At 44.5% G+C, this 27,402-nt stretch overlaps 1 protein-coding gene across 1 annotated transcript in view; it reads left to right on the forward strand.

The window, feature by feature from the left end:
• Positions 1-27,402, forward strand: part of TBK1 (TANK binding kinase 1) — a 394,952-nt gene that overhangs the window by 253,232 nt on the left and 114,318 nt on the right. Inside the window, exon 14 of the mRNA XM_069229127.1 lies at positions 26,734-26,855. Coding sequence (XP_069085228.1) covers positions 26,734-26,855 — 122 coding nt within the window. The remainder of the gene's footprint in view (positions 1-26,733; positions 26,856-27,402) is intronic.

A 27,402-nucleotide genomic window follows, 5' to 3' on the forward strand; every position in this document is an offset into this window, starting at 1 on the left:
TGTCACACGTACGCTTGTTTATGTTACTAGGCTCTCTGCAAATTGGGGAGGTGGGTGGTTGACAACTCACGAAGCAGGGTAGCACAGAGGGGAAATGATTGTGGGAAATTAGAACTGTTTATGTTTAAGTTCCACAGTATGTTGATCTGTGTAGTAGATTGCTCAGGCAATGCTTCTGTTGATACAATGAAGCAACTTATGACGGAACGCCAAAGTCAAGACTCACACTATAGGAAAAGAAGACCAACGGATTCTCCCCCCCCCCCCCAGTAAAATCCCACAACTCAAACTATGTCTATGCCCCGTAGCTTACTTATATGGTCCTGGAATGTGAATGGTCTGGGCAACAAGATAAAGCGCACATTGATTCTCCAATACCTCCAAAAACATTCCTCAGATTTGGTGCTTCTCCAGGAGACGCATCTCTTGGGCACAACATGTGAAGCACTATTATGGTTTGGTTACAAACTACTCGCCCATGCAGGCTACACTAGCGACTCCAGAGTGGGCATAATGATCAAGAAATCTATCCCCTTTATACTACAGCGTATTTGGCATGACACTCCGGGGAGGTATGTAGTGATATTCGGCATATGGGAGGGAGAAGTCATGAATGTGGCTTCGGTGTACGTTCCCCCATGCCTACACTCGCTGACACTTCCTGAACTAAACACAACACGTGGACATACTCACATTCCAAGAAGCTAGTATCGGACCTCTAAGAGTCTCTGACCACTCACCTGTCGAGGTTAAACGGCTAAGTGCAGTTTGGACCACATCTCTGCCCCCAAGAATAAGTGCTTGGTATCTTAAAGACCCAAATATCAGGGAGACCCTAAGGAAAGGGGCAGAAACATACTTCCAGGAAAATCTGGGCTCAATGACATCTTCAAGTACTCTATGGGAGGCATTTAAACAGTATTACAGGGCCAGGCACAGGCCCTCATGGGGGGAAAAAACCAGGAAACACTGCTACAGTGCAAAGTGTTGTAGCAAGACATCGACGGCTAGAGTTGAGGGTACAGACAGATCGAAACAATGACCTCGGATGCCAGCTGCGCCCTAAGCAGAGGGACTTGGTTGAGGGAGCTGCTCGCAGTTATGCCCTCGCAATGCAGCGATGTCTCTGACGTTGGTGATGAGGCCAACAAGCTTCTGGCATGGCTGGGCAGGAGAGATCGGGAGAGGTCCTGGGTGCTAGAGATAGAAGATAAAGAGGGAAGACTCCAGCGAGGCAGTCTGAGAATAACCAACGTATTCGGTGACTACTGTGAGGACCTGTATGAACCTGCCGCCTCCATGGAAGATACTGATTGTATGGAACTCTTGCGGACATCCCCCTAAGTGAGTTAGAGGAGGAATCGAGAGTGGCTCTTGAGAAAGACCTAACGATGGAAGAGATAATGCAAGCTATGCATGGGCTTCAGTCTGGGAAAGCTATGGGCTTAAATGGGCTACCGATAGAGATGTACAAAGCTATGGCCACCAAGGTTGCGCCACATCTACAGTCCATGTTTCCAGGCCTCATTACAGGACAGCATCCTCCCAGAGGATCAACGCATGGCCACCATAGTAGTAATACACAAAGCAGGGAAACCACAAACCAGATGCAGCTGCTATAGACCGATCTCCCTATTAAATGCGGAAACCAAAATCTTAGCAAAAGTCTTAGCGCATAGGCTCCAGGCAGTTATAACATCACTGATCCACCCTGACCAGTCTGGCGTTATGCCTCGTAGGGGAGCAAGACTCAACCTTCGGAGGCTTTATGGAGCACTCCACATGAGAAGTAGTCCTGTCTCTGAAGGGGTGGACCTCATGGTGCTAGACGCAGCAAAGGCCTTTGATAGTATTGAATGGCCCTATCTGTTCGCCACACTTCACAAAATGGGTTTCGCAGCTGAGTACACCTTCTTTACAGTTCACCTAGGGCACGTGTCCAAGGGAATGGTATGATATCTCAGGTGGTCACACTGTACACAGGGGAACCAGACTGGGCTGCCCCCTCTCCCCCATGATATTCGCCCTGGCTATAGAGTTTCTGGCTGCACCAGGATCCCCTGATATGTGGGATACTAGGGTGTGGTGACAGGGAGGAGCGTCTCTCTATGCCGACGACATATTATTATACCTCATGCGGCCTTCTCGCTATGTTGACAGAGATCTGCACATTTTCAAGGCATTTGGCAACTCTTATGGCTACCGCATAAATTGGTCCAAAACAGTGCTTTTCCCACTTGCGTGGCACAGTGAGATACCAGTCGCGCAGGATTGCTTCAAATACTTAGGAATACAAATCACAAGGGACCCCCAGAAATTTGTAGATGCTAACCTCATCCCACAAATAAAGCGACTTAAAACCGACGTTTCACACTGGCGATCTTTGCCTCGGTCACTCATGGGCAAAGTGTCCTTGTTTACAATTATATCTCCCCCCCGCCTACTGTATGTCTTGCAGTACACACCCTGCCAAATCCCTCAAAATCTATTTAGGCAAATAGATCAAGCACTTAGGCTTCTCCTGTGGGATGGCCCCACACATTGCACTTCATAACGGCCATTGTTTGAAGGTGGGATCGCGCTCATGGACATCTCTAAATACTATTGGGCCTCGCAACTGCCGGTAATTAATGATTGGGTGTTTGCTGGCAGGAACAAGCCAGCTTATTGGGTAGATAGGTCACAAATTGGAAGGAGAGATTACTTAACAGTGTTATATAGGCACAAAGTAGAGAAGACACTTCAAATTCACACGAGGACAGTGGTGAGGGTTTGGAAGGAAGCCACTTGTGCCCTAAACTCACGAAGCACATTTACTGAGCAAGACCCCCTGTAGGATAGTGACCTCCTACGATAGATGAGTAATTTGGAGGGTTTTGCCAAGTGGGAACTACTGGGCATTGAGCGCTTGGGAGAAGTTTGGAGGGATCAAGCATACATCTCCTTCAAAGCCCTTGAGGCAGAATATGGCATTGGACACTCTGAACTTCATAAACATCTACAGCTGGGCCATGCTTTGCGGTGTCACATCAGGTGGGGGGGGCAATTGAAATCCGCCACTCCTCTGGAGGATAGGCTCCTCACAGAACATTTACCAGAAAAAAAAACATCTGAAGAATACCCCATACACTTGGGACCCCTCAGAGAAGCATGGGCCAGAGACCTGGGAGACTTAACAGAGGAGGATTGGCAAGAGGCTCTGCAGAGCCCAAGGGAAATTGCAATCCGAGCCAGATTTAGGCTGATAACAATTAACTCTCTTACACAAAGCATATTGCTCTAGAACCCTTCTCCATAAAATTCACAAAGCAAATACACCTACCTGCCTCCAGGGTTGCGTGCATATTGGTACCTTTTTTCACATCCTTTGGGGCTGCCTGTTGATACAGTCCTAATGGGCAGATATCAGAGCGGGAGTCAAGCAGACCCTGGGACACCTACACCATGCATCCGAAAAGTGGATTCTATTACATATAACAGAGAATGAACCGATGCCCAGACATGCTAGGACATGGGGGATGCTAGCATTTGGGGTGGCCAAGCGTAACATTGCAAGACTATGGGATCACCCTGCCCTACCAACGGTGGAACAATGGGAGTCAGACCTTGGCTGGTGCCAGCGAACTGAAAAGTGTTATATCAGAGCCGGGGATGCCCTAATAAATGGAAGAAAATATGGGGACCCTGAAGTATGGCCAGGGAGAACATGAGTCCGTGCCCACTGGGGAATGAGGGGGGAAGTTAGAGAATGTAAGGTACACATTGATGTAAAAGTGCTTGGGCCATAAAAGCGCCAAACAATGTAAAGTCTAGATAAACGTTGCAAATGGAAATTGATACAAACATAGCTGCTGTACTAAGCAGACATGTCACTGTCAATTATATACATTGTACCTTGAGCTTGGTTTTAATACAAATAATTTATTTTGAAAAAAAAATGAATGTCTGAATTTGTTATCCATCCTGAATTGATTGAAGTGCTCTATCCTGCATCCTATTCCCAAAAAAGGGGGATACCACCCAACCCAAAAATTATAGGCTAATAACCTTGTTGGATGAACAGGGCAAGGCCTCTCGACTCTTGGATAAAGGATAATAACATCATATTAATTTATCAGACAGGATTCAGACCCAACTCTTTTACTATGGACAACATGATGGCTCTCTCTTATCTAGGCTCCAAGGCATTGGAAACCACCTCTCCTGCGTTGTATGTATGCTTTATAGATTGCAGCGCAGCATTTGATGGAATCAACCACAATATTCTTTGGAAAGAACTTGTAGACTGGGGCATATCCAGGCAACTACTGGCAGCAGTAACAGAATTCTATACAGATACCTGGGTACAGATCAAGATAATGCAGATCCATGCCAAAGGTACAATCTATACTAACAAAGGGCTTAAGCAAGCCTGCATCATTGCCCCCACCTTGTTCAACCTACATACAGCAGATTTGAGAGGGGAACTGTTGAACACATTTCCACCTTAATTAGGCCAGAGTAGTCTTCCTATTATACGGTATGCAGATGATTTGGTTCTTCTTGACCAAACTTGCATTGGAATGAAGAGGGCATTAGATATAATTCACTTGTATAACACAATGAATGCACTGCATGCAAATGCTGCCACAACTAAGTTCCTGATTTTTGGCCAAAGAACTAAAATACACCAATTGGAAAGGAAACTAGGCCCATTAAAGATGGGGCCATGTAGTAAATATAACTATCTTGGTGTCTGCATTACAGATATGGGCACATCCTTGCTCCAGGCTACCAGAAAGGCAGATAAAGCAGCCAAGACCACTTATGCTCTATCCAAATTACATCTCGGTAGAGGCGATCCGGAGAGTCTTAAGGGCAAAGTTATTACCCACAATAAACTATGGCCACCTCCCCTTTCCCAGCACACTCACTGAACCACTTGAGTTTAGCCACATACCATCATAAAAGATTTTTTATAATTTTTAAATTATTTATTTATGTATAGAAAAGAACACATATAACTATGCACTACATTATAGCAGATTACATTTAAGGAAAATTACAGTCAGCCGACCGGCCAGTGGCAGTACCAGTTTGAGACCCCCACCCGAGGTCACACATTGTGCTCTGACCTAGTAAGCATAGAGAAATAAAACATTTATGGTACTAGACTAGGTCGAACCAACCACCACAAACTCAGTAGGTACATTGATTAGTGGTGCCAACCACTACATATTCAGCGCCGTGCATTTCAATACATTAACTATCAAACAAACAGAACACTGTGATTATAGTGAGCACTGACAGAACAGAAAATAGTGCAACAATGCCCATACGACATCAAAGGTATCCTGCACACGCGGCCAAGGGAGGGGGCACGCCCGGGGGGGGGGGGGAGGGTGGGGTGGGGGAGGCGGGACAACAGTCCATATACAAGTCAGGGACAAGGATGAGGAGGAGGTCCACTCATGACGATCCCCACATCAAAAGCCAACCCCGGAGACACACCCACTATGAAACCTCAAAAACTCTCAGCTATGCCTCTATAACCCCCAGCCTCATTCCTTGAGTGGTCTAACTATGTCCAGAGTTCAGCAAGTGGAAGCGTCTGTTAAGGGGTCCTCCCCCTTACTCTCTCGCACACCAGATAACTCATTAATCATGGCACACCAGAACTCCAAGTCGCGGTCAGCATGTTCATCCACTTGAACCCTTTGCAGGCGACACTCCTCTGCGGTGGCCCATTCAGCCAAGTCACTCAGCCAATCAGCACGTAGCGGTGGTGCGGGCTAGCCCATCTGATCCCAAAATGCCTCATCGCCAAGATAATCCCCAACTGTGCAAATCTATGTGCCATTTTACGACCCTTCTTAGGGACAGGGAGCAGGCCCAGCAAACAGTGTTTCATTGCTACCTGCACTTGCACAGCAGTGACCTCCCTGAGCGCCTCCACTACCTGAAGCCAAAAGGGTTGGACAGAGCTACAGACCCATGCCGTATGATCAAATGAAACTAACGGCCCCCCACACTGGCCACAGCTGTCAGGTCTTGAGGGGGGATATTCTATGCAGGCGTTGAGGTGTCAGGTATGCTCTATGCAAGTAATAGAAGTGCGTCAACTTAAATCGAGCATTGCTAGTCGCATCTTGCACCAGTGAGAACAGGCTCTATTCCATTCCCCATCTGTGAGCGCCACTCCCAGGTCAGCTTCCCAGCACCCCTGCTTCTCTGTGTCCCAGTTAGGCCGTCACCCTTTATAAGTTCGGGACAGGAGACCGCGGTCACTTCCAGGGTCAAGAAGAGTCACCAGGAGGTGGGATTCAGCTGGCTCCTCTGGAAATGTCGCTCAAATCTCTCTGGCCATCTGCGAAATGTTCGCATACTATAGGAACTGCCCCCGACCCACTCCAAACAGGGACTCTGCTTCTTCCCTTGTAATAAACGTGCCATTGTGGTATAAGTCACCCGCATTATTACAACCCCCTGCACGCCACTTTGCAAAATCCATCAGCTCAGCGGCCTTGACAAAGGGCCGGATCCACCATAGTGGAAGCAGGCGTGCGTACGGGGCCCTGCGTAGAACCCGCACTCTCCCAAGCTCTTGACACCTGTTCTTCCAAATAGGGGGCACCCTGTGGAACCCTAAAGCCCCCCATTAGTATATGCGGGAGACGCTTCACACAGACCGAGCCAGTTAACAAATCCTTTTCCCAATTAAAAGACCCCCACTAGCCAAGTCCAATTTCAGGAGTTCCATGCGGACTCTGCATCTTTTGCCCACCCAGACTAGAGATAATAGTAATCTATCCAGCTGCCGGAATGAGAAAGGAAGCTCACAGAGTGAATTCTGCATAACATACAGGCACCAGGGGAGAATGATCATTTTACTAAGTGCGATTCTACCCATAACCGATAATGGGAGAGAGGTCCAGAATTGAACAGAGGCGCGGAGGCCCTCCAGTACTCTTCCCATGTTTAGAGTAAATTGCAGTTGTGGGGAGTGCGTCACTTGAACGCCTAAATATGAAAAGGACTCAGTCTCCCAAGACAGCCTCAAACAGGATAGCTCTGGCGCCGCCAACATCGACAGACCTGCTATTGGGAATAATACTGTTTTGTGCCTATTGATTCAGAGGCCTGACACCTGCCCAAAAATGTCAATCATTACCCAGCAAAAGGGGGACCGCTCGCCCTGGGTCTGTGACATACACCATGGCATCATCTGCATACAGTGATATTATATGCGTTCTTGTCCCCACACGGATTCCCCACCTATCCAGCCCAGACCGTAGTTGTATGGCCAGAGGCTCCATAGCCAAAGCGAACAGCAGTGGTGACAAGGGGCACCCCTGCCGTGTGCCTCGCTCAACAGTGAAGGACTCTGACACTATCGCCCCGTACGCACTCTCGCCCAAGGCGCTGTATATAAGAGACGCACCCAGGACAGAAAGACCGGGCCTATACCCATCCTACGCATCACCTCCCATAAGTATTCCGTGGATAAGGTGTCAAACGCTTTCTCCATATCAAGAGCCACCAGGGCTGCGGGAAACATGGAGTTGCGGGTCTCGTGTAGTATGTGTCAAGCACTGTATATTCATATGAGTCCCCCCTCCCCGGTATAAATCTGCATTGATTACCCTGTACTAAATGTGTCACCACTCGACTCAAACGAGAGGCCAAAACCTTAGCCAATAATTTAACATCCACATTTAGCATGGATAATGGTCTAAAGGAGCCCGGGTCGTTCGCCGCCTTCCCAGGTTTCAGTAGCATGACTATCAGTGCTTCCCGCATATTCTCCGGGAGAAAGCCCTCACTACGTGCCTCATGAAGCATTTCCAACAGTTGCAGCAGAATTGCAGCGGGATAAGTTCTGTAAAATTTGACTGGTAGCCAGTCAGGACCAGGCACTTTCCCGGACGCCATTCCTCCCAATGCCTCCACCAGGTCGTCCAAGGACACCTCCCCTTCCAAATCCTCCGACTGGACCTCCGTTAGGCGATGCATCCGAAGACCATCCAAGTACTCCCGTATCCAGGTCACACCTATACCACATGGTGTGGCATAAATAGTCCGCGGATGCGAATTCACCCGCAGCTGTCCTAAAATCTTTTCTCCAGAAGGACCGCAGAGCATCTGGATGATAGGAATGGGACGCTCCTGCCGGAGGAGCCAAGCCAACATATGCATGAGCGGTCCCCTTCCCGAAACAGCCTCTGCCTGTAATTCCGGTGGACATAATTATCCAGTCTATCCCAGAGGTCTACAATTCTGCCACACACCTCAAAGGCAATCCGACTCCGTTGCGTTGCCGTTATCTACTCGGCGCTGTAAGGCTGCCAATACGTCTTCCTGCTGCGTGAGCTCCTGGTCCAGGCGCTTTCTGATACCATACGTTTTATTGAGGCTTTCGCCTCTGATAACTACTTTCAATGCCTCCCATTCGATACCTCGGGCCGTAGCCGTACCGCAATTTGTACTAAAATAACCATTCAACACACCTTGAAGGTCTTGTTTATATTCGGGATCACCCAGTAGGTGTGGCCGAAGATGCCACAGGGGAAGTGCAGGCTTGGGTATGCGTGTTTCACATTCCAAAAGGAGAGGGGCATGGTCCAATAAGAACCGGACCTGATAAACAACACAGCGGAAGTCAAGCGATTCGTCATTGGCAAGAAGGAATTGATCCAGGTGGCTGTAAGCCCCATGGGTGGGCGTGTAACACGAAAATATTCTAGAGGTGGGGTACATTTCTCTCCACACATCCACAAAGTGTAAATTCCTCATAACATTCCACAGTTTGGCAGTCATGTGCTACTTAGTGTTCATCTTTGGTGGGTCGCTATCTAGGATTCTGTCCAGGACACAATTAAAATCACCAGCCCACAAAATGGGCATCCCAGTGTAAGATATTAATTCCTGTTGGAGCTGATGATAGAACCCCGCATCATCAGTGTTAGGGGTATAAACATTCAACAGACAGAGCTCCTGGCTATCTAATACCCCGTGTAAGAATATGTATCGGTCTTGCACATCCGCTTTTAGGCTTCTTAACATAAAGGGAGTCCCTGGAGCAATCCGAACAGAGACCCTACTAGCATAGGAGGAATAGGTTGCCAAATAAAACTGCCCCCTCCATTTTTTCTGCACTTTTGCACTTCATTTTCTATCAAATGCGTCTCTTGTAGGAGAGCGATATGTACGCCAAGCCGCATAAGATATGTGCGTACTCTGTAGCGCTTCACAAAGGAATTAAATCCTCTAACATTCCATGTAACTATGCATGTCAGGGTACCCACCATATTCTGTTCCACTCCACCTGGTCCACTATGCCATCCCCACCCACATGCAGCCCCCCAACATCACCCCCTTGGCATGGCACACGCGCAACCCGATGATCGTTGCCTTCTCAGTAGAAGAATGCCCACAGTGCTCACATTGTCAAAAACAGAATACCAATACCAACTAGAACCCACATAACACTCCCCCATCCCATCCCGGGTAAACACCACCCACAACTAGTGTCTGCCCAATTGTGTGTGTACCCCGCTATCACTTCTAGTGCCCAGAAGTGGGGAACAATCGCTGCTCCCGCCAGATTCAGGTCCGAACTACACTCCCAACACTCGCCAGTTAACATAGTTAATTTTATTGTGATGTATTTTTCTCATCTTGCTTGTAAAGATTTTAAGTAATCACACAATAAAGCTTACATTTGTAGGTGCTGCCGTACCATGGTGCCAGCATATGGTACTGTGGGACCAATGACTCCAAATATAGACATTTTGTTATAATAAACTTCATTTTTTTTTAAATGTTTAAAATCGTTTTGAACCAGGACTCTGCAGACATAAACACAGGTAGCAAGTGGTAAATGGCATGTGCCCTCATCTGTAAAACTATCAAAAATATTTGTCTACAAATTGACACATCTTATATATTCGTACTTTGCGAAAACAGTTGTACGGCATTTATTCAAATAACTACTGGTCAATAATAATTGTGAACTAGCTTTGGCTTATTGTGGCACCCATTTAAGTACCCCATATAAATATGTAGTATGTCTGCCATTACGCCCTTTGTGAATGTATAATTAGGTAATTGTCACGTTCAGAATAGTTATAGACAAGAGATGGTCTGTAATTCCATGTTATAGACCAGCCTAATTACTTTATGATCATGTGATTTTCATCAGCACTTATACTATTTTTTTTCTCAAATCCATCTCTCTTGCAGTTACTTTTTACCCAGTTGCAATGAGCCTAGAATATTTTTTTGGGATCCTCTGTTAATCATCTCATTATAGGATAGATTGATTTGCCCCCTGGTATCTCTTACCCAAATCTTCATGTCAAATAAGTGATTCCAAATGGCAAGAAGAAAGCTTATCCAGATTTCGTCTCGCACGTCTTAATACACAGAGTGGTTGACTCATGTACAGACACCTCACTGCATGTGCATAAAGGATCTTTCTCATTGAAAGACCTGTTCTTGGATATGACGGATGTGGCAATATATTATCACATACTACGGGCGTGGTTATATAGGGTACTTGTTTTCAAAGATTAGAGATTCAGTGTCCGTCTCATTAGGCGATATCAGAAGATCTGAGGGTTAACATCTTAAAGGATGCTGAAGGACTTTCTTGAATGAAGGCCAATTTTGGAGTGTTTTGTTTCCTGCAGGCAGAATTATTCAGCAAGTAGTCCTTCACTTTACTCTTTGCCTTCTCCATGTCCATTGGTGAAGTGATTCTAGACTAATGCAGAGAGGTAAATACAGTCTGAGATAAACATGGATTCAAGCCTACACTTATTACTGGATCTCCCACTGTGCCTTATTCTTATCTTTTTGGTTTCAAAGTTTAATTTCTGTCAAATTCAAATCCCTTAAAGAAGTTACTACATCCTTTGTGCAGTCAATGAGTGTTCCATTTTAATGAAAATGCTACTCTCTCTCTATTGGAAATTAAAAACTCCCCTGCATGGCTCGGGAGAGTGAGCACCCTGGCCTGAGTTCCCCACAGCACCTTTGTTTAATTTAGGGTTTTTGGCTTCCATGCACACGGCAGACCTGAGGGTACACTGAGGACCAGCTGTGACACAGAATAGACCCAGAGCTGGGATCTGTTCTCTGGAGTTGCACATAGTGTACAGTCTCCTTTACAGTCATAAGTACAATCAGTTCACCAGGCGCTGTAGAGAAGAGAGTGGTGGCAGCAGTTGGTTCAGCCTGGGAGATTGGTCTTTTTACACGTTGTTTGCACAGGGAGAGTTGCCTTCCAGTGCCCTGCAACCAGGTCCTTCGCAACATCAATAAGTGTCATGGATATGGAATGCATGTTTACCCTATGTACATGTAGCAGGATGAGCATAGAATGTAGGTGCTGTGCTTGAGATTTTGCAGCCCAGGAATCCTTTTTAGATCTCCTTGTGTGAATAGAACACTTTTTAACTATTTTATTCAGATTTTGATGTGTAAAAATTCAAAAGCAATGCAATGGCAAGCCGACAGACCAGGGAGTCAAATGGGATCAAAGCTTCCTCTTGGAATAGGTCACCCACACAAGTGATCCCTAAGGACTCAAATGTCTCAGCTGTTTTTACTGTAACACTCCTCCTGAAGGTGCGTATACATTTTAAGAGAATTCCCAGTGTGTAACCTGGGATACCTGTAGCTACATTTTGGGCTCTTTGATAACTATAATGAGCAATGCGCAGTAGCCTGTTAGAGTGTCTTAGCTAGAAAGGTTTTGGTAAAAACATTTCCTGAATCATATTTAATAGATCTCGCCTACCAGTGCCTCTTAGCTCAAACTACGCCCAGCAGGCGGACCATTGAAATGGTAGAGCAAGGTAAAAATAGTTCGAAATTTGGAGCATCTAAGCCCTTTTTGCCTGCCGGGTATTTCAGTTTAGCTGTGTCTTCCGTTATCCCATATTAAATCTCCCATCATACCATGTAATGTTTGGAACATGCGCCTAGGTACAGGAATTGAGAGAATATATCGAAATATTAAAGCATTGTGTGGTAGCATTATATTGGTAAGAGCTTCCTGAACATGTACCGTGAGAGGGAGAAACCTCCAGAACGTGATTTAGGATCCAAGCAAGGATACTGCTGTCCTTAGATTACCCTCAAATAAGTCTTTATTAGCATGTTATACGTTAAAACCAAAGTAACAGAAAGAAGAAGCCTCTAATGTGACCGTTTGGTAGTCACTGAATATGTGATGGACGGGGTAATTATGGCTGAGAAGGGAATAAGCATGATTTCAACCAGTTGACCCAAGGCTTGTTTGTGTGAATAGTATATAACATGTAGGTTGCAGAGAGAGCTTGTCAGGCAGCAATGTGAATTCTAGGGCTCCTGCCTGTAGGAATGGGCCAGGTTGTGGAGGTTAGGAGCTAGAGGGCCCTTTTGTGTAGGAACAGCCCTTGCTACCTTCCTGCTCTGTTCTTACCCAGAAGTGTCATTCGTCACCTCCCAAAAGTCATGAACTACTTGAAACTGTTCCCATATTTGGACCTTTGGAGTACACAACCCCTGACTACACACTTCAGGTAATTATGGGATAACTGCCCCCAACCATTGTGCCTGCATTAGTCATTGACTAGTAACAAAGAATGCCACATCAGATGACGAATCACATCTGTGCTCCAGGGTTGGGCTCACTGATTGCCAAATCTCTTTTCCTGGATTCAGGAAGTGAAGCTGGAAAGCGCTTCATCTTGCCAGGAAGAGCTTCTTGGCACCACTTGGAAGGAAATTTTCCTCTGACTGCTGAGGAGGCATAGTGGAGGTACACTAGCATGAAGGGAAGTCTGTCTAGAAGAGCACCATGAGGAGCTGTGCAGGAAGAACTGATGTCTGTCCACTGTAGCACAGGGAGAGTTGCTCCATCAGGCCTTGTGGTGAAGCCGTCTGACCCTGGTCCTCTGCAGTGTTCCCCAGGAGTGCGACAAATTGCTGCCCGCATTTGTGCTTGTGTGTGTGCACCATGATCTCTACTCCCCTTATTGAAAGGAGGCTAGTGGTGGCGTAAAGCGACTACCGACTAGAGACATCAAGTAAGAAGTGCATTTGATAGTGTTTGGTGTGCTATAAGAAGTTGTGATCACTTTAGGATGTTCTATCTCCCAGTGGCGGTGGCCTGGTGCTATAAATCACACCTACAGTTGTCAGTGGTCCATCAGAGGCCCTTGACAAGGATCAGTGCTATGAGTTGGAGGTGGGCTCTTCACTTGTTTAGGTGGTGGTGGGACAGGGAGGGGGACTAGAGTTTGGACCAACGAAGATCTAGCAACAAATACTTTTTTTTTCTTGTATCAAGCTTAAATGTGCATGCCCTATGTAGAGTAGCCCAGCTTCTTCAAACCCAAAGAAGCATGCCTGCGCTCAGCTATGACATTCGTCATTATTGGAGCTGGTGTGGCTGGGGCAAAGTCCATACTGCTGTTCTGGGAAGAGTGCACATCTGTGGCAGATGAGCCTCTCAACCAATGATGCTGGTAATTATAACGTGATCATACATCAATGCAGATAACTCACCAGTCTTACTTTTAAGCATCTATCATGAGCATTGGGAGAGAATAGGGAGGGTATAATATTCAGTCTTGGGACAATGTTATGCATTATCTCTTTTTTGCTATCATTTAATCACATCCCTTGCACCTCCCCAATGTGTGTAATTGTTTTCCTCTACAGTTTCCTTTATAGAATTTAACTGCATGATGTGATTAAAGTACTTTTTCTTTCCTTAAAAGCACTGGCTGGACAAATATTTAGTAATTGTTACATGCTTGATTGAGTTTTGAGTCTTTGACCCCCCCCCCCCTTCTCAACTCTCCCCCTCAACAACCCTCCCCCCACCCAAATCATGTCACTGAGTAAGTATTGGACTGCTTTACTTGGGCACCCTGAAAGTCAATTGGGAAAGAAGTGTATGTGATGCTTAGTTTTGGATTCAGGAGCAGAGTAGAGCCATAGGACTCCAGAGGTCGAAGGTTTTCATTATTACAATCTGAGTTCAATGACCCTGAATTGCCAAGGGGCTCTTGAAAAGCTTCCCACACTCTGCTTTTCAAACTGTGCATAACTCATCTGAGGTAGTGACTTTAAGGGACCTGGGGAAACTGGAAAAGAGAAGAAAATATATATTAGTCCATTTTAAGTAAACACAGACATTTTGGGGCGAGATATCAAGGTTGTGTGGATGACACTGTAAGTTGATTCACCTACCAAGCAGTTGCATTACAGAGATGATGGAAAGCTGTGGATCAGCCTCAGTGGAGCAAGCAAGTTCAGCACAAAAGAAGTGAGTACTTGACAGCATGCTGCCTAATGCCTGTGCTGGCAGATAACTGAGATCCTGAAAAAGGTTGGCAAACTTCTTAGTAGAATATGTGGTGGTGAGTCTCAGTGGTGAAAAAGGGGAAAGCAACGCTGAGAAGCCTTCTTGGTGGCCTTATAACAGCTGAACGTGAGTGCTGACAAACCAGGGTTTTTGCAAGCGGGGGAGTCAGTTTAGATACCATAATATAACAACTGCTAGATAACCTGTCTCCCAAGGATCACTGTCTCCTCTCCCCATGGGAGAGGTTAAAGTTCAGTAGGTGTTCTGGTATGCTCGTCCTCAGCAAGCACAACCAGACGATTTGATTGCACAACTGCAGAGATTGGGGTCTTATAGATGTCTGCAGATAATGCCATTCAGTATAATGTCCAATTCAAGCAATACCTGAGAGACATAAGAAATTATAATTGAGTGACACTGGACTTGGATCTGTTGAGGACAGGCCAAAGAAAGTTTCTGAATAAATAGCAGAAAATGAAGGAACCTTTGAGCAGCTGCAACTAGATGTGGAATCTATGCAAGCTCAAGTTGTGGAATTTACATACTGTCTCATTTATGGTAATGGGCAGATCATAGGGTAGCCAAATATGGCAAGTGAGAAGCCTTTAACTTTCAAATCCAGCACTGGAGGAGAAGACGCAGGTGACAACAGCAGCATGTCATATATCTACAAGGTAGCACAGAGAAAGAGAAAAGGCTTGCATTAGTGTCACAGGTGAGAGAACGTAGACAACCAGGGAGCTTCGCTGATAGACTCATACTACTGCATCAGAAGCCGGCTTGGAAGCAGAAGACTCTGCATACAGTGGAAAGGGACAGTCTCATCTGACCCAAAGAAATGCAGATTATATATTCTGAAATCTGTTAAAATAGTAGGTGGTAGAGTGAATCTTTGAAACTAGCATTCACTCTGCTTGCAATTATACTATTGGTGTGATAAAAGATGGATTTGTGCCTATCACGGTCAACTGGATGAGTAGGCAGTTGGCTAGGAGATTACCTCTCCTATGGAAATTCCGAGATCGATATAGGAACTTGAGTTTAGGGATGTTCTGCTATAGACCTGGGAAGGAATTGTTATGTGTTTTGGATGAGTCTACTAAATCTGGTTATCAAGCACAACCCACACACATCATGGAAAACCAAGATGGGAATTGCAGAATAGTCTGATTAAATCAATTGCACAGGGTTGGTGTGGGAGGTGGAGTGTCAAAGGAAACACTTCAGTAAAAGAGAAGCAACGAGAATACAAGATAATTTAAGATTAACACCAAAGTGCACATTTTAGTTCTGGAATATGAGATGGCATATTAGCGAGAATAAATGATAGCATGTGTATGTGTATTTCAGAAGGCCAGGCTACATATCACTTTGTTGTAGAATATGCACTTACTTGCATAGAGAGCGAAAAATTGAAAGGTAGATGGAAAGACAAATGTGGCAAGAGCCACCCAATAAAAATTAAACAATAAATGCCTTTCTTTCGAGAGAGGTTGGGAATGAAGAGGAAATATTTGTGTTAATCAAAGCCAAACAAGATGGCGACCCACTTGTAATACTCCAGGTTTACGGCTCTAAAACAGTGCAGGCTGAGTTCATGGCTCGCTTATCGGCATGTTTAATATCAGTGGTACTCCCACCCATTATGATAGGAGGTGACTGTAACTGAATAGTAGATGAATCGTTAGATAGCTGTTGTTATTGGACACGTCTGTCAGTCTCACAACAGCCACACTGCTCAACTGAAAAGAAGACGGGAGCTTCGTGGAAATATGAAGGAAGTTAAACAAGTAGATGGGGAGAGTTCCTGTTTGCATTTAGATATGACCAGAGCACCAAGGTTTAGAAGTTCTTGGGCACAGCATAGGTATGTGGTAACATAGAATTCTACCTTATAAAAATTATTTCTGATCATATGCAGATATTAATGACCTTGAAGTGGGGCAGACCTCAGACGTTCATCTCAAGCTGGCAGCTGCAGCATTACATGAAGCAATATTCAGGGGGACACCTCGGGATTCCCTTATTCCAGCCTTAATGGACAATGATGGGTCAATGGGCTACATGGAAGGGGAGTGGATGCCTTTAAAGCTTTGATGATTGGGGTTTGCTTAGGATATCACATGCAGTGTCCATACAATGTTACACAGAGACCTGGAAACTTACTGTGATGCGTCATGCAGTGTGGCACTCACTGTGAGGATCTGGGTGTATTATATGATATGGCTGTGCAGGCTTACCATGGAATACACTCGCAAAAACTGTCTTGGGTCCAGTTCATTTGAACAATCTTAAGATCAACCCTGAGTAGCTATGGCTTTGTCCAGCAACGCTTGCACAAAGGAACTTAGTGTAAAACATTCAACAGTACCAAACAACAAAATAAGGAAGCCACACAACATGAAAGAAACACAGCACCAATTTATAAAAATAGATTAGATTGTTACTCATTTTTAGAGTTCAAGGTGAGCAAAATCCACTCGAGGGTTCAAAAAGATACAGATTTATCACTTTTCAATTCAACCGATAACAAGCATTTGTCAATTTAAAGTTTTCAAACTTTTGAAAAGTTTGTATAGAGTTAGTTTGGCTACTGCAACCAGCTTGGGCAAACAAATCAGATGGGATGGAGGCTAGGTGGATTCAGGGGGTAGATTTGGGCAGTTATCTGGCTTCCAGAATGTTTTTCAGTCCAGTACCAAACTTTACAGCATGACTGCCATAGACTTTAATGGGCGGGTCCTGATGCTGGGGATACAGAATGAAAAGATGCTCTGGTTGCTGTACGGCCGATGGGGGGTGCCTTTGTGTTGATTCCTTGGTTCACAGGTTGTGCGGGTTAACTTCAGCTGCAGAGTTCAGGATCCCACAGAGTCCTCTTTGAGACAGTAAAAGGCAAGCTGCGGCTGGGTTGCCAGTCTCCAAACACAGCGGCCACAGTGAGATCCTTTGGTGGAGCCTAGTGTCCCTCTTGTGCGACCAATCTGGACTGTGACAACACTCCCAGGTCTAGCTGACACGGGTGCAACGTTTGGCCATCCGTTGAGGCACACAGCAGCAGTCAGTGGTGATGATTCTGAAGGGGTTACCTACTTTTTTAGTTTGGGCTGCTTAAGCTCTTTTGCCCCTGGAGCTGGTTCCAGGGGGTCAGCCAACTGCCCCTTGGAATTACTGCTTTGGTCTGGGGCACAACCTTCCCCTGAAGCAGGAATCACAGTCACAGTCCCAACTTCGCTAGCCCAGGGTGAAGAAGGTACAGTCCAGCAGACAGTGCAGTGTCTCTTTGTGCTGTTCAGGGATCCTCAGTGCAGTCCTTCTTCTGTCCTTGTTCTATTTCCGACATGATCTGAGGCTCATGATGTCATAGGTGCCATATTTATCCCAGGAAAGTGCCCTGAGGGGACAACGTGGTCACTAGCCAACGGGGTACCAGGTCTCCTCCCTCTTGGTGGTGACTTTCTGGCAATGTGTGTCACTTAATCCGTGATTGCATTATTCTGCCCACTTCCAAGATGTCAGCACCCTTCCTCGGCTGTTAATATCTTGATAGCCCACCCTAGAGGTGTGGCTACCTGTGGGCTACATGCCCGCAGGAGAACCGGCTGGGCACTGGTCTCCTCCCTCTGGCTCTGTCGCCAGCCAGTCTACCTGAATAAAGGGAAGCCCCTCAGGATTGGTATCACCATTTGCCCACCAAAGGCGGCTTCCCCTTTGAAACTCGCCTTTTGGGTTTACACCTTACTTTGTCACACACAGGTTGGCACAATCAGTTCTTCAGCCAAGTGCGGGCACTCTGCCTTAAATGTCCTTGGTACCCTGTGCATCGTATACTAAGGACTTATATTTAAGTCAGCACTTGCCAATTGGAGATAGCCAATTCGACATTAACTTTGTAAGGGGATAGAACACTGGCACTGAGGTCTGGGTAGCAGGCCTCAGTGCACTCCGGGTCAAAAAATCAGCGGGATCAGTCCAAAAATGTGGGGGTAAAGTGCAAAAAGAGACATTTCCTTACACTCACTACTTGATCCTATGTGAGGCCCTGATCTGTGTGAGAAGAAAAGACACTAACTTATTGGGCATTCATAAATTTGTTAGATTGAGTATCACTAGACAGCACACTGAAAGTGATGACTGGTTGACTGTTGGTGGTACTTTCTAGATCAGGTACTTATTATTCACTCTTTGCCATATTGCTCTTAGCAAATAGATTCTGATCAGCACTCAATCATAAAATAAAACTGCGATTGCCATATATTATGCTTTCAGTTAGAGATTTCTAAGCACAGTTTCCTCACTTTTTGAATGCCCCAGGCGTCAGACTAGATCTGGAAAGTTTTGCATTGCAGTGTCCTCCAACATCGACAGGTGGTGTTGTGTGACATTGTGGTTCCACGTGAGACTCCATCTAGTGTTGCTGTGATGTCTGCTCTCCTACAGATGTCACCTGCTCGCGCTGGTGTATTGCACTTCTTTCCACACCACCCAACACGGATCTGGCGCTTCAATCGTCATTCGACGATTGTTAAGTAATTTCTTCTAGAAATTCATTTTTTGTGTGCAGAATGTCACTAAATCTTTCAGGGTTTAAACCATGTATTACCTCTAACTGATAGATGTTGATTACAGATCCTCATATCTGCTGTGGTGTTTTTGCTCTAGCCACAACTCGAAGTTGTGTGTGTCGTGTGCCAAGATGAGCAAAAAGGCAGTTGGAGAATAGGAAACGAAACTTACAGTAGCAGAGTTCAAGAAATCGTGGACTAGGTCCCATTCAATGTCCTTGGCTCCTCAATCTCAGTCGAGGACAAGCGACCGGTCTTGTTCTCCATCGAAAGGTGGGTCGAAACATAGGACTTTATTTAAGTCAAAGAAGAGCCACAAGAAGTATAACAAGTCAAAGCATTGTTATTCCATGTCACACTACTCTCAAGGTTCCCACTATTTGAATTTGTATGAGGTACCGGGGGCTTCTACTCAAAGTTGTTCTCCAGCTAGGGATCCTCCTAGAATGTCTTTTTCTTTTCCACTTCTAGTAGATAAGGTAGTGACACCAGATCAGATTCAACAGCTTAAGAAAGCTGTGGACCTAATCTTTGGTTTACGTCTGGATCTTATTGGTGCGCCTTTTGGCTCCATGCATCTGAGAGGGCCTCTGGTTGGTAGGACATCAACATATCTGTCCTCAACACCAACTGTGCCTCTTGTTTCGAGTATGAGGCTGACGACATCTGGATTAATAGTTGTAGATCCAATGGCTTCACTCTCGTCTGCACCGCAGTTACACCACAGGTACCTCTACCGAGGTTGCGTGCGGCGCGGGGATCAACATTGCTGATGCCAATAGAGAACCTGTTTATGTTATCAGATTCTGAAGGTCAGTTGCCTTCAACTATTGTGTCTGCTAGGTCAGAATCTCATCTTTCAAGAGGTGAATATCTTTTTGATGCAGAATATCCTCAAGACAATATTCTGCAGGATTTACAAGATTCTAGCATTGTTGATACTTCTGCTGATGTAGACTTATCATCCACTCCACCAGTTATGGGTGTTAAGGAGACATCATTCTTTGCCCCAGTAATTTGTAGAGCAGCAGAAACTCTTAATTTAGTTTTACCTGCTCAAGACGTTATAGACACTTCAGTGACTGAAAAATTTTGGATCCATTGCAAGCTTCACAGATGTCTTTGCTTCCATTTAATGAGGCCTTAACAGATATATTAATGGGCACCTGGGTTAAGCCTGGATCTTGCCCTTCAATTATCAGGCAGATTGCGAGGAGACACACAGACCAGCCCCGGGGAGATCCAGATATTCTCCTTCAGCATCCAACTTTGAAGAGTTTAATAGTACAGGCTTCTACAAGTCATACTAACCCAAATGCTTTTCCATCCACTCCACCTGATTGGGAGTCTAAGAAGATGGAAGTATGTGCAGAGAAGGTTTTGTCATCAACTATTTTGGTTTTATATTCAGTAAATACTTCCTGTCTGTTGGGAAGATATTCTCACGCTTGGTGGGCTAGAGTTAATGATGTTTGACCGGCACTACTGGAGGATACTCAGAAGATTTTGCAAAGTTTGGTTTCGGATGGGCATGATACTAAAATATGTTCTATAAAATCTGGACTGGATTCTATGGATTGTTTGTGTAGTAATAAGAAGGCATGCTTGGATCTGTTCCACTGGTTTCTCAACGGATGCCTGACATTCTTTGATGGATATGCCATTTGATGGCTCAAGATTGTTTTGGGAGAAAGCACATACTGCCCTTGAGAGATTTAAGGAGAGCAAAGCGACTACTCATTCTTTATGATTGACAAATCGGGTGCATAAGTTGTCACAACAACAGCACCCCTTTCAGGGGTTTGGTAGAGGGTACCTTCAGGGAGAGAGAAGGTACATGCCGGCAGTACAACAGTCCAGTCATGGGACTTGGTCGAAGAGCAGGTGGACAGTGTACTGCCACCCAAACTCAGTGGTCTGCCCAAATACAGCCCCTTTCCCAGCCGCTCCAACTTCAAAGCATCTCTAGGTTGACCTTGATGCCTCATGTTCGGCCTGTTGGGAGTCATATCAATTACTACCTTCTGGTTTGGAGGAGGATAGCTTCAGATAAATAGATGCTCTAGATCGTGGCATAAGGTTACTCTGTACCCTTTCAGAAATTTCCTCAGGACATTACACCACCACCGCAATTTATTTTGGTGGACCACTTGTCAATTCCTCAGACAGAAATTCGGGCTCTGTTGTAGAAAGGGACAATAGAGGAAGCACCATTTTCAGAAGTAGGGACTGGTTGTTACTCCTGTCACTTTCTAATACGAAAAAAGGACGGCGGTCTTTGCCCCATTTTAGATCTTTGACCCATGAACTTCTTTTTGAGGAAGGACAAGTTCTAAATGTTCATTTTGGCTCAGTTTCTTTCTGCCCTGGATCCAGGAGACTGGGTGGTAGCGTTGGATCTGCGGGGTGCATATTTTCATATCTCAGGCAGTTGCAAGCCACCTCCAGACGATGGGCAACTTATTGACATCTTTAAGTTTTACCATCAATGTGCCGAAGTCGCACCAGACTCCTTTGCAAAGACTCCCTTTCAGCTGTGCTGTACTGGACACAGTGTTATTTCAAGCTATACCTCCACCTTGTCTAGTCCAAGTCATTTGGGTTATGATCCTGATGTTTCAGCCTGCAGCCTGGATCTCAGTGAGATTGGCTCTGAGGCTATTGGGCTCCTGCTTGTGGACCATGTCAGATGACATATGTGGGCTTGGCGGTAGAATTTGAAATCTCAGGGGGTCAACACCACATCTAGGTGTTGGAAGAGACTGCAATAGACCTACAGTGGTGGTTACTAGACAGCAGTTGGACCAGCAGCTGACCCCTTTCATTGCCCCATCGAGAACTGATCATTGTGACGGATGCATCTTTACTGCGTTGGGGCAGATCATCTGGGAGACATGGAGATCAGAGGACTCTGATCTCTGGCGGAAGCTCATCTTCATATAAATTTGTTGCAGGTTTGGGTGATCCGATTGGCCTTAAAAGATTTTGTTTCAAGGATCAAAGGGCAACAAGTGCAGGTACTCACGGACAATATGACTGCTATATGGTATTGCAAAAAAGAGGGCGGAATGGGTTCTGTATTTGGAAGCTCTTCACTTGTAGGAATGGCTGAGGTATCATGGCATATCACTATCATCCAACACGTGACAGGATCTTTAAACGTTAGAACAGACAAACTTAGCTGGTGATAGCAAGCGGATTATGAATGACATCTGTGCTCGGACGTGTATGAGGTGTCTCCCAACAATGTGGAGAGCCCTGGATAGATCTATTCTCCACTGCAGAAAACACGCAGTGTAGAGAATTTTGCTTGTTGGAGTATCCAAGGCCATGCTTTATAGGAGACTCAGTTTGCCTTAATTGTGACATGGGACTCCTGTATACTTATCCACCTCTACCTCTCCTGCCCAGAGTGCTCAAGAAGATCAAGAGAGACCGGCCCAAGTCATCCTAGTGGCTCTGGACTGGACAAGACTGTGGTATCCAGAACTTCTGGCCATGAGCATCAGTCTACCGATTCGGCTACCTCGGAGGTAGGACCTCCAGTCACAACAGCAGAGTCAGGTTCTGCACCCAAATTCAACTGGGTTACACTTCCATGCATAGAGATTGATTGGGGGCAGTTGCTAACATGATCTTTCTCCAGACGTTGTTGGTATAATCTTGACAGCCAGGCGCCAACCTACAAAGACTGTTTATGATGGACATAAGAAGAGGTTTGTGGTGTGCCTCATGTCAGATCCAACCATTACAAGCTTCTCTTTGTGATATTCTTTTGTTTTGTTCATCATTGGCTCAGCAAGGTCATAGCTACAGTTAAAGTTTATTTAGCAGCTATTTTGGCTTTCTTACATTTACAAGATCAACTATCATCTTTTGATATCACCTGTGATTAGTTTGTTTGAAGGGGTTGGTCCCTATGATTCCTCCTGTTCCTTTCATAATGCCACAGTAGGATTTAATAACGTATCTAATGTGCTTATCTTTTGCTCCTACTCACAGTTCTTCTTTGCATTTTTTGATTTTGAAAACGGTGTTCCTTATAACCATAATGTCTGCTAGGTGAGTAAGTGAGCTTCAGGCTTTGTCATTGATACTTCCTTGTGTTTTCTTTTTCCCTGATAAGCTGGTCCTTTCAAGGAGAGCTGCATTGCTTCCTGAGGTGAATACACCGTTTCATATGGGTCAATCCTTCACTTTGTCATCTTTTATGCACCACCTCATCCTTCAAAGGAGAAGGCACGGTTACATTGTCTTGATCCCAAGAGAGCTCTAAGTTTTTATTTATCGATAACTAGAGAATTTTGACAGGATGAACAGCTTTTTGTCAGATCCTCCAGAGCAAAGAAGGGGAAGGCAGTACAAAAAAGAACAATTTCTAGATGGATTTGTCTTATGTATTATGATGTTATAGTTTCGCTAATTAACAGCCTCTACAGGGGCTGTGTGCATATTCATCTAGAGCAGAGGCTGCTACTACAGCTTTGGCTATCGGGCTGCAACATGGGCATCTTTGCACATGTTCACTAAGCATTATTGTTTAGATAGTCAGGTCAGGAGAGAAGGGCATTTTGCCTGATCAGTCCTGCAGGACCTCCTAGTTTGAGGTAGTCCACAGATCCACCACCTGATAGGTATTGCTATGCTATCTATTCAAAAAGTGAGGAATCTGCGGTTTGAAGACTGTATCAGAAAAACAAGCTACTTACCTTTGGAATTTCCTTTTCTGGTAGAGACTGTATCTAACCGCAGATTTTTCACCTGCCCTCCAACCTCCCCGTTCTGTGGAAGGGACTTCAGTATAGGTTATGTGGATTAACATTTTTGATTCTGAATTTCTGCACTCAAAAAATGTTTACTTAACATGTACATTGAGATTGAGTTTCTTAAAACTCAAGGTACGTTTGGAGGATAAAGAAACGGATGCCAGAGTAAGCCGAAGACGTATATGTGAGGGAGCCAATATCACAGCCGTATGAGCTAGAGTTGGACGTGGAACAATGACATTGCACAACGCAACCTGTTGATGCTGGAAGACATTGCTATACAAACTTTTTCAGATCCACTCTGATGCCTGGGGGTGTTCAAAAGGTGAGCACTTTTTTTTCCAAAAGGTGAGGAACCTCTACCAGAAAAGGCATTAACAAAGGTAAGTTCCTTGTTCTTCCTGTAATCCTGTACATTTTGAATTGCAAAGTATTACTGAATTATGATAGCAATCTCAAGCTTCATACTCCTCACTCATCCCCCAGACATGAGTGAATCACTGAGGCACTCTTGACCCTACAATATTGAGATGAGCCGTGGAGGAGTTAGCAGTGGTCAAAATGTCGCAAAGATACAGCTATCCTATTTAGTTTTACACAACTTACATAGAGGTTTTGGCACAGAGGCTATCTGCCATATAAACATCAGCCGAAGAGAAGGGTATTTTACCCCAAACTAGAACAGATGCCGTCATAGATGACTTACCCAAACGTCGTTATAATCAGATAATTATAAAATCATATTGCGTTCGAATATAACTCACCTTAGATGGTACAATATTGGGTAAGCTTTTGACCACTGAGTTGTTTGATGCTGCAGGGGCCTCAGTCGATATAGCTACATAAAAGATGTTCAACATGCTTGGGTAGGATTTTTTGTTTTAAGTGCTACTATACATGAGGTATTTGGTGAAGAAATATGTGCCTGCCTTTTTCTGATGTACAATGCACCCGTGACAAGGGTATGAATGAGTGGCAGTGACTACAGACTCCTAACTGGTAAAGAGAGGTGCACAACAGGGGTACCATTGTCACTGTTTTTTGAACTAGCAATGGAACTATTGGCTAAGAGGCTGCAAGGAATACATAAAAACTGGTAGACTGTGTACATAGTATCCTTCTATGCAGATGTTATACTGTTTTACAAAATGTGGGAGTTAGCCTATAAACCTTGATGAGCAAACTAGATCATTGTAGCCCTGTTTTGGGGCTAAACGTTAATTTTAATAAGCTGGCATTAAAATAGGAAAATTATACATTTACATATATAGGTGTACATATGTATCTTAAGAAAGAAACAGTTATTGATTGTTACATTGACAAGCCATCACCTGACTGGCTGAGCAGCTCCATTCAATTGTGTTTGCCACTTTAATGTGCAGAGTGACCCTAACTAAGGTGACATTATTACCCAAAGTGCTGTTTTTTTCACAGATATACCCATGATCCTTTCTCCTCCTATTTTTCAGGAACTCAGCTCTGTTGATAGAACACTAGAATTCGGTTATTTACATTGCATGCATTTGACACTCCCACACACTCTCAAATGTACCTGGGCATTGCGGACACTTGTTATTGATGTGGTCCGGAAGAAGAAGAAGACTTCTTTCTCATAGTGTGGGATTGTGCTACCCTTGATTCATATTGGAATTTAGTATCCAATGGAATAACCACCTCAGCGCATACACTTAACTTGCACATGCTTATGACAGGCTTGCTAGGCTTTAGACACAACCCAAGAAAGGTAGTCAACAAATAGGTACATAGATGTAGCACTACTCCTAGTTAACCAAAAGATAGTGGTGCACCGGTACACCTCAAAAATCCCCGATGTGCTTGTTTTCAGAAAATGATTTAATAAAATGAGCAACAGCTAAAACATAAATGGTAGCCACCATGCGCAGAAAAGGTAGGGGTGTGCCGAGCAATTTGATTGTAATATAATGTTTTGGAGCCGATTTGTGCTGGGAGAGCCGTCATGAATGCCGTATCACTCATACAGATATGAATATTGATCAAACATTGTTCTACATTCTCCTAAATCTACCTAACAGATATTGTCAGCTTCCCGAATTACTTGGTTTTCACAGCCCAAACAGCTTGGCTTTGACTTGCTCTCAACTCCATGAAGTAAAAGTTGGTAAAGTGTTCCACAGTGTACACACATAAACACATTTAGATTTAGAAATATTTACTATGCTTTAATGCAATACCTTAGCTCTATCTGGCATATTTAAGATGTCTTTACCTTGTAAGTTATTATATATATATTTTAGTTATTTGGTAGAACACAGTTAAAGAAGAATAAATGTGAGACTGAACATATTTGGTGAATGTCATTGTACAACATTGGATATCCGTTTGTTGGCTGTAATACTTCATCAAAACCAATAAAGATGTTAAAAAAAAACCTTTCTACACAGTATGATGGCATTTTTTGCCTCTCTGTGCACGTCTGTCTGTGTGATAGCAGATACATTTCAAACAGAGAACAGACTTTGTTCAGGAGACAGAATAAAATTGACCTTCCACAGTTCAAGCTTGTGGGATAAACAGTTTGCACATTTCTCATGGAAGAGCTCTACCTTTGTAAATGCATATCAACACCCTCATCATCTTTTTAGTTGTCAGACATTGACCCAACAAGAATGATAGCTGATCTTTAAATCATTGCTTATCCACCAGTGAATGTATGTTCCTTTTAGCACTTATAATTACTAGCTCTAGTTTAAGTTGTATTTAATGCAGAACTCTTTGTTTGATGCATTGATACAGTCAGAATGACACGTCTTGACTGGTGGTTCTGGTGGTTCTTGACTGCCTGTTCCTTAGTTAAACTGTTGATTATGCCTGAACATTTCTTTGTCCTCTTGTTCCTTACTTCCTTGTTGGAATTCTTAAAAGCTCATTGCAAGATGTTAAGCATTAAAGCGTCTAACCTTCAGTCCTCTACTGTTCCTGATGTTGGGACTCTCTCACTTATGGCAATTTTACATTCCTGTAGGTTTAGAAAAGTGATGATAGTAAAGTGATTGTAAACACTTGTTAAATTCCTTTGCAGCTCTCCAGTTCCAAAGGATCCATCGAGACCAATTTGCTCGATGTTAAAAGACAGCTCTCTCCTGGCGGACTTCTTATTGAGGTGTTTGAAAGTCTCCAAGGAACACATCCAAGTGATAGAAAGTACGTGCTCTTTTCATTACTTAAAGCACTTAAGGCGAATAAGCCCCTGAAAGGGTTGCAAAGAATCTGCAAGCACACCCAATGCACCAATCGCCTTCCCTGCCACGAGCTGTGAGAAGAACGTTTTCACTTTGATTTTGCTTATCTTGTATTATCAAAAAAGTTTTCATTACTCATGTACGTATTTATATTCATTTTAGTTGCTAAAACAAGAATGACTTCAGGAGCATCCTAACTGTTCAGTAAATACCTGTATTTTTCAGATTCAGTTTCACACCCTTCACTCCTTGGGACTCCCTTATGCTTGACCCTCAGTGTTAATTTTCTACACTCCCCTCACATTCACTTCCTGCATACATTGTTTCTGAAAGTGCTATGCAACTTGTAATAATTGAACTTCTCAGCTGTAATATTTGCACCTACCTTATTGCCACATACAAGGGACAGAAATATTAGGTCAGCTTCTAATGGTGCATTTTGAAACTGCTTGGTAGTGCAGTGTGTGCCGGTGCAGGGGTCCTAATCAACTGAAACTAAACTAAGATCA

Source organism: Pleurodeles waltl, chromosome 4_1 (assembly GCF_031143425.1).
Source record: "Pleurodeles waltl isolate 20211129_DDA chromosome 4_1, aPleWal1.hap1.20221129, whole genome shotgun sequence".
Classification (NCBI taxonomy): Eukaryota; Metazoa; Chordata; class Amphibia; order Caudata; family Salamandridae; genus Pleurodeles; species Pleurodeles waltl.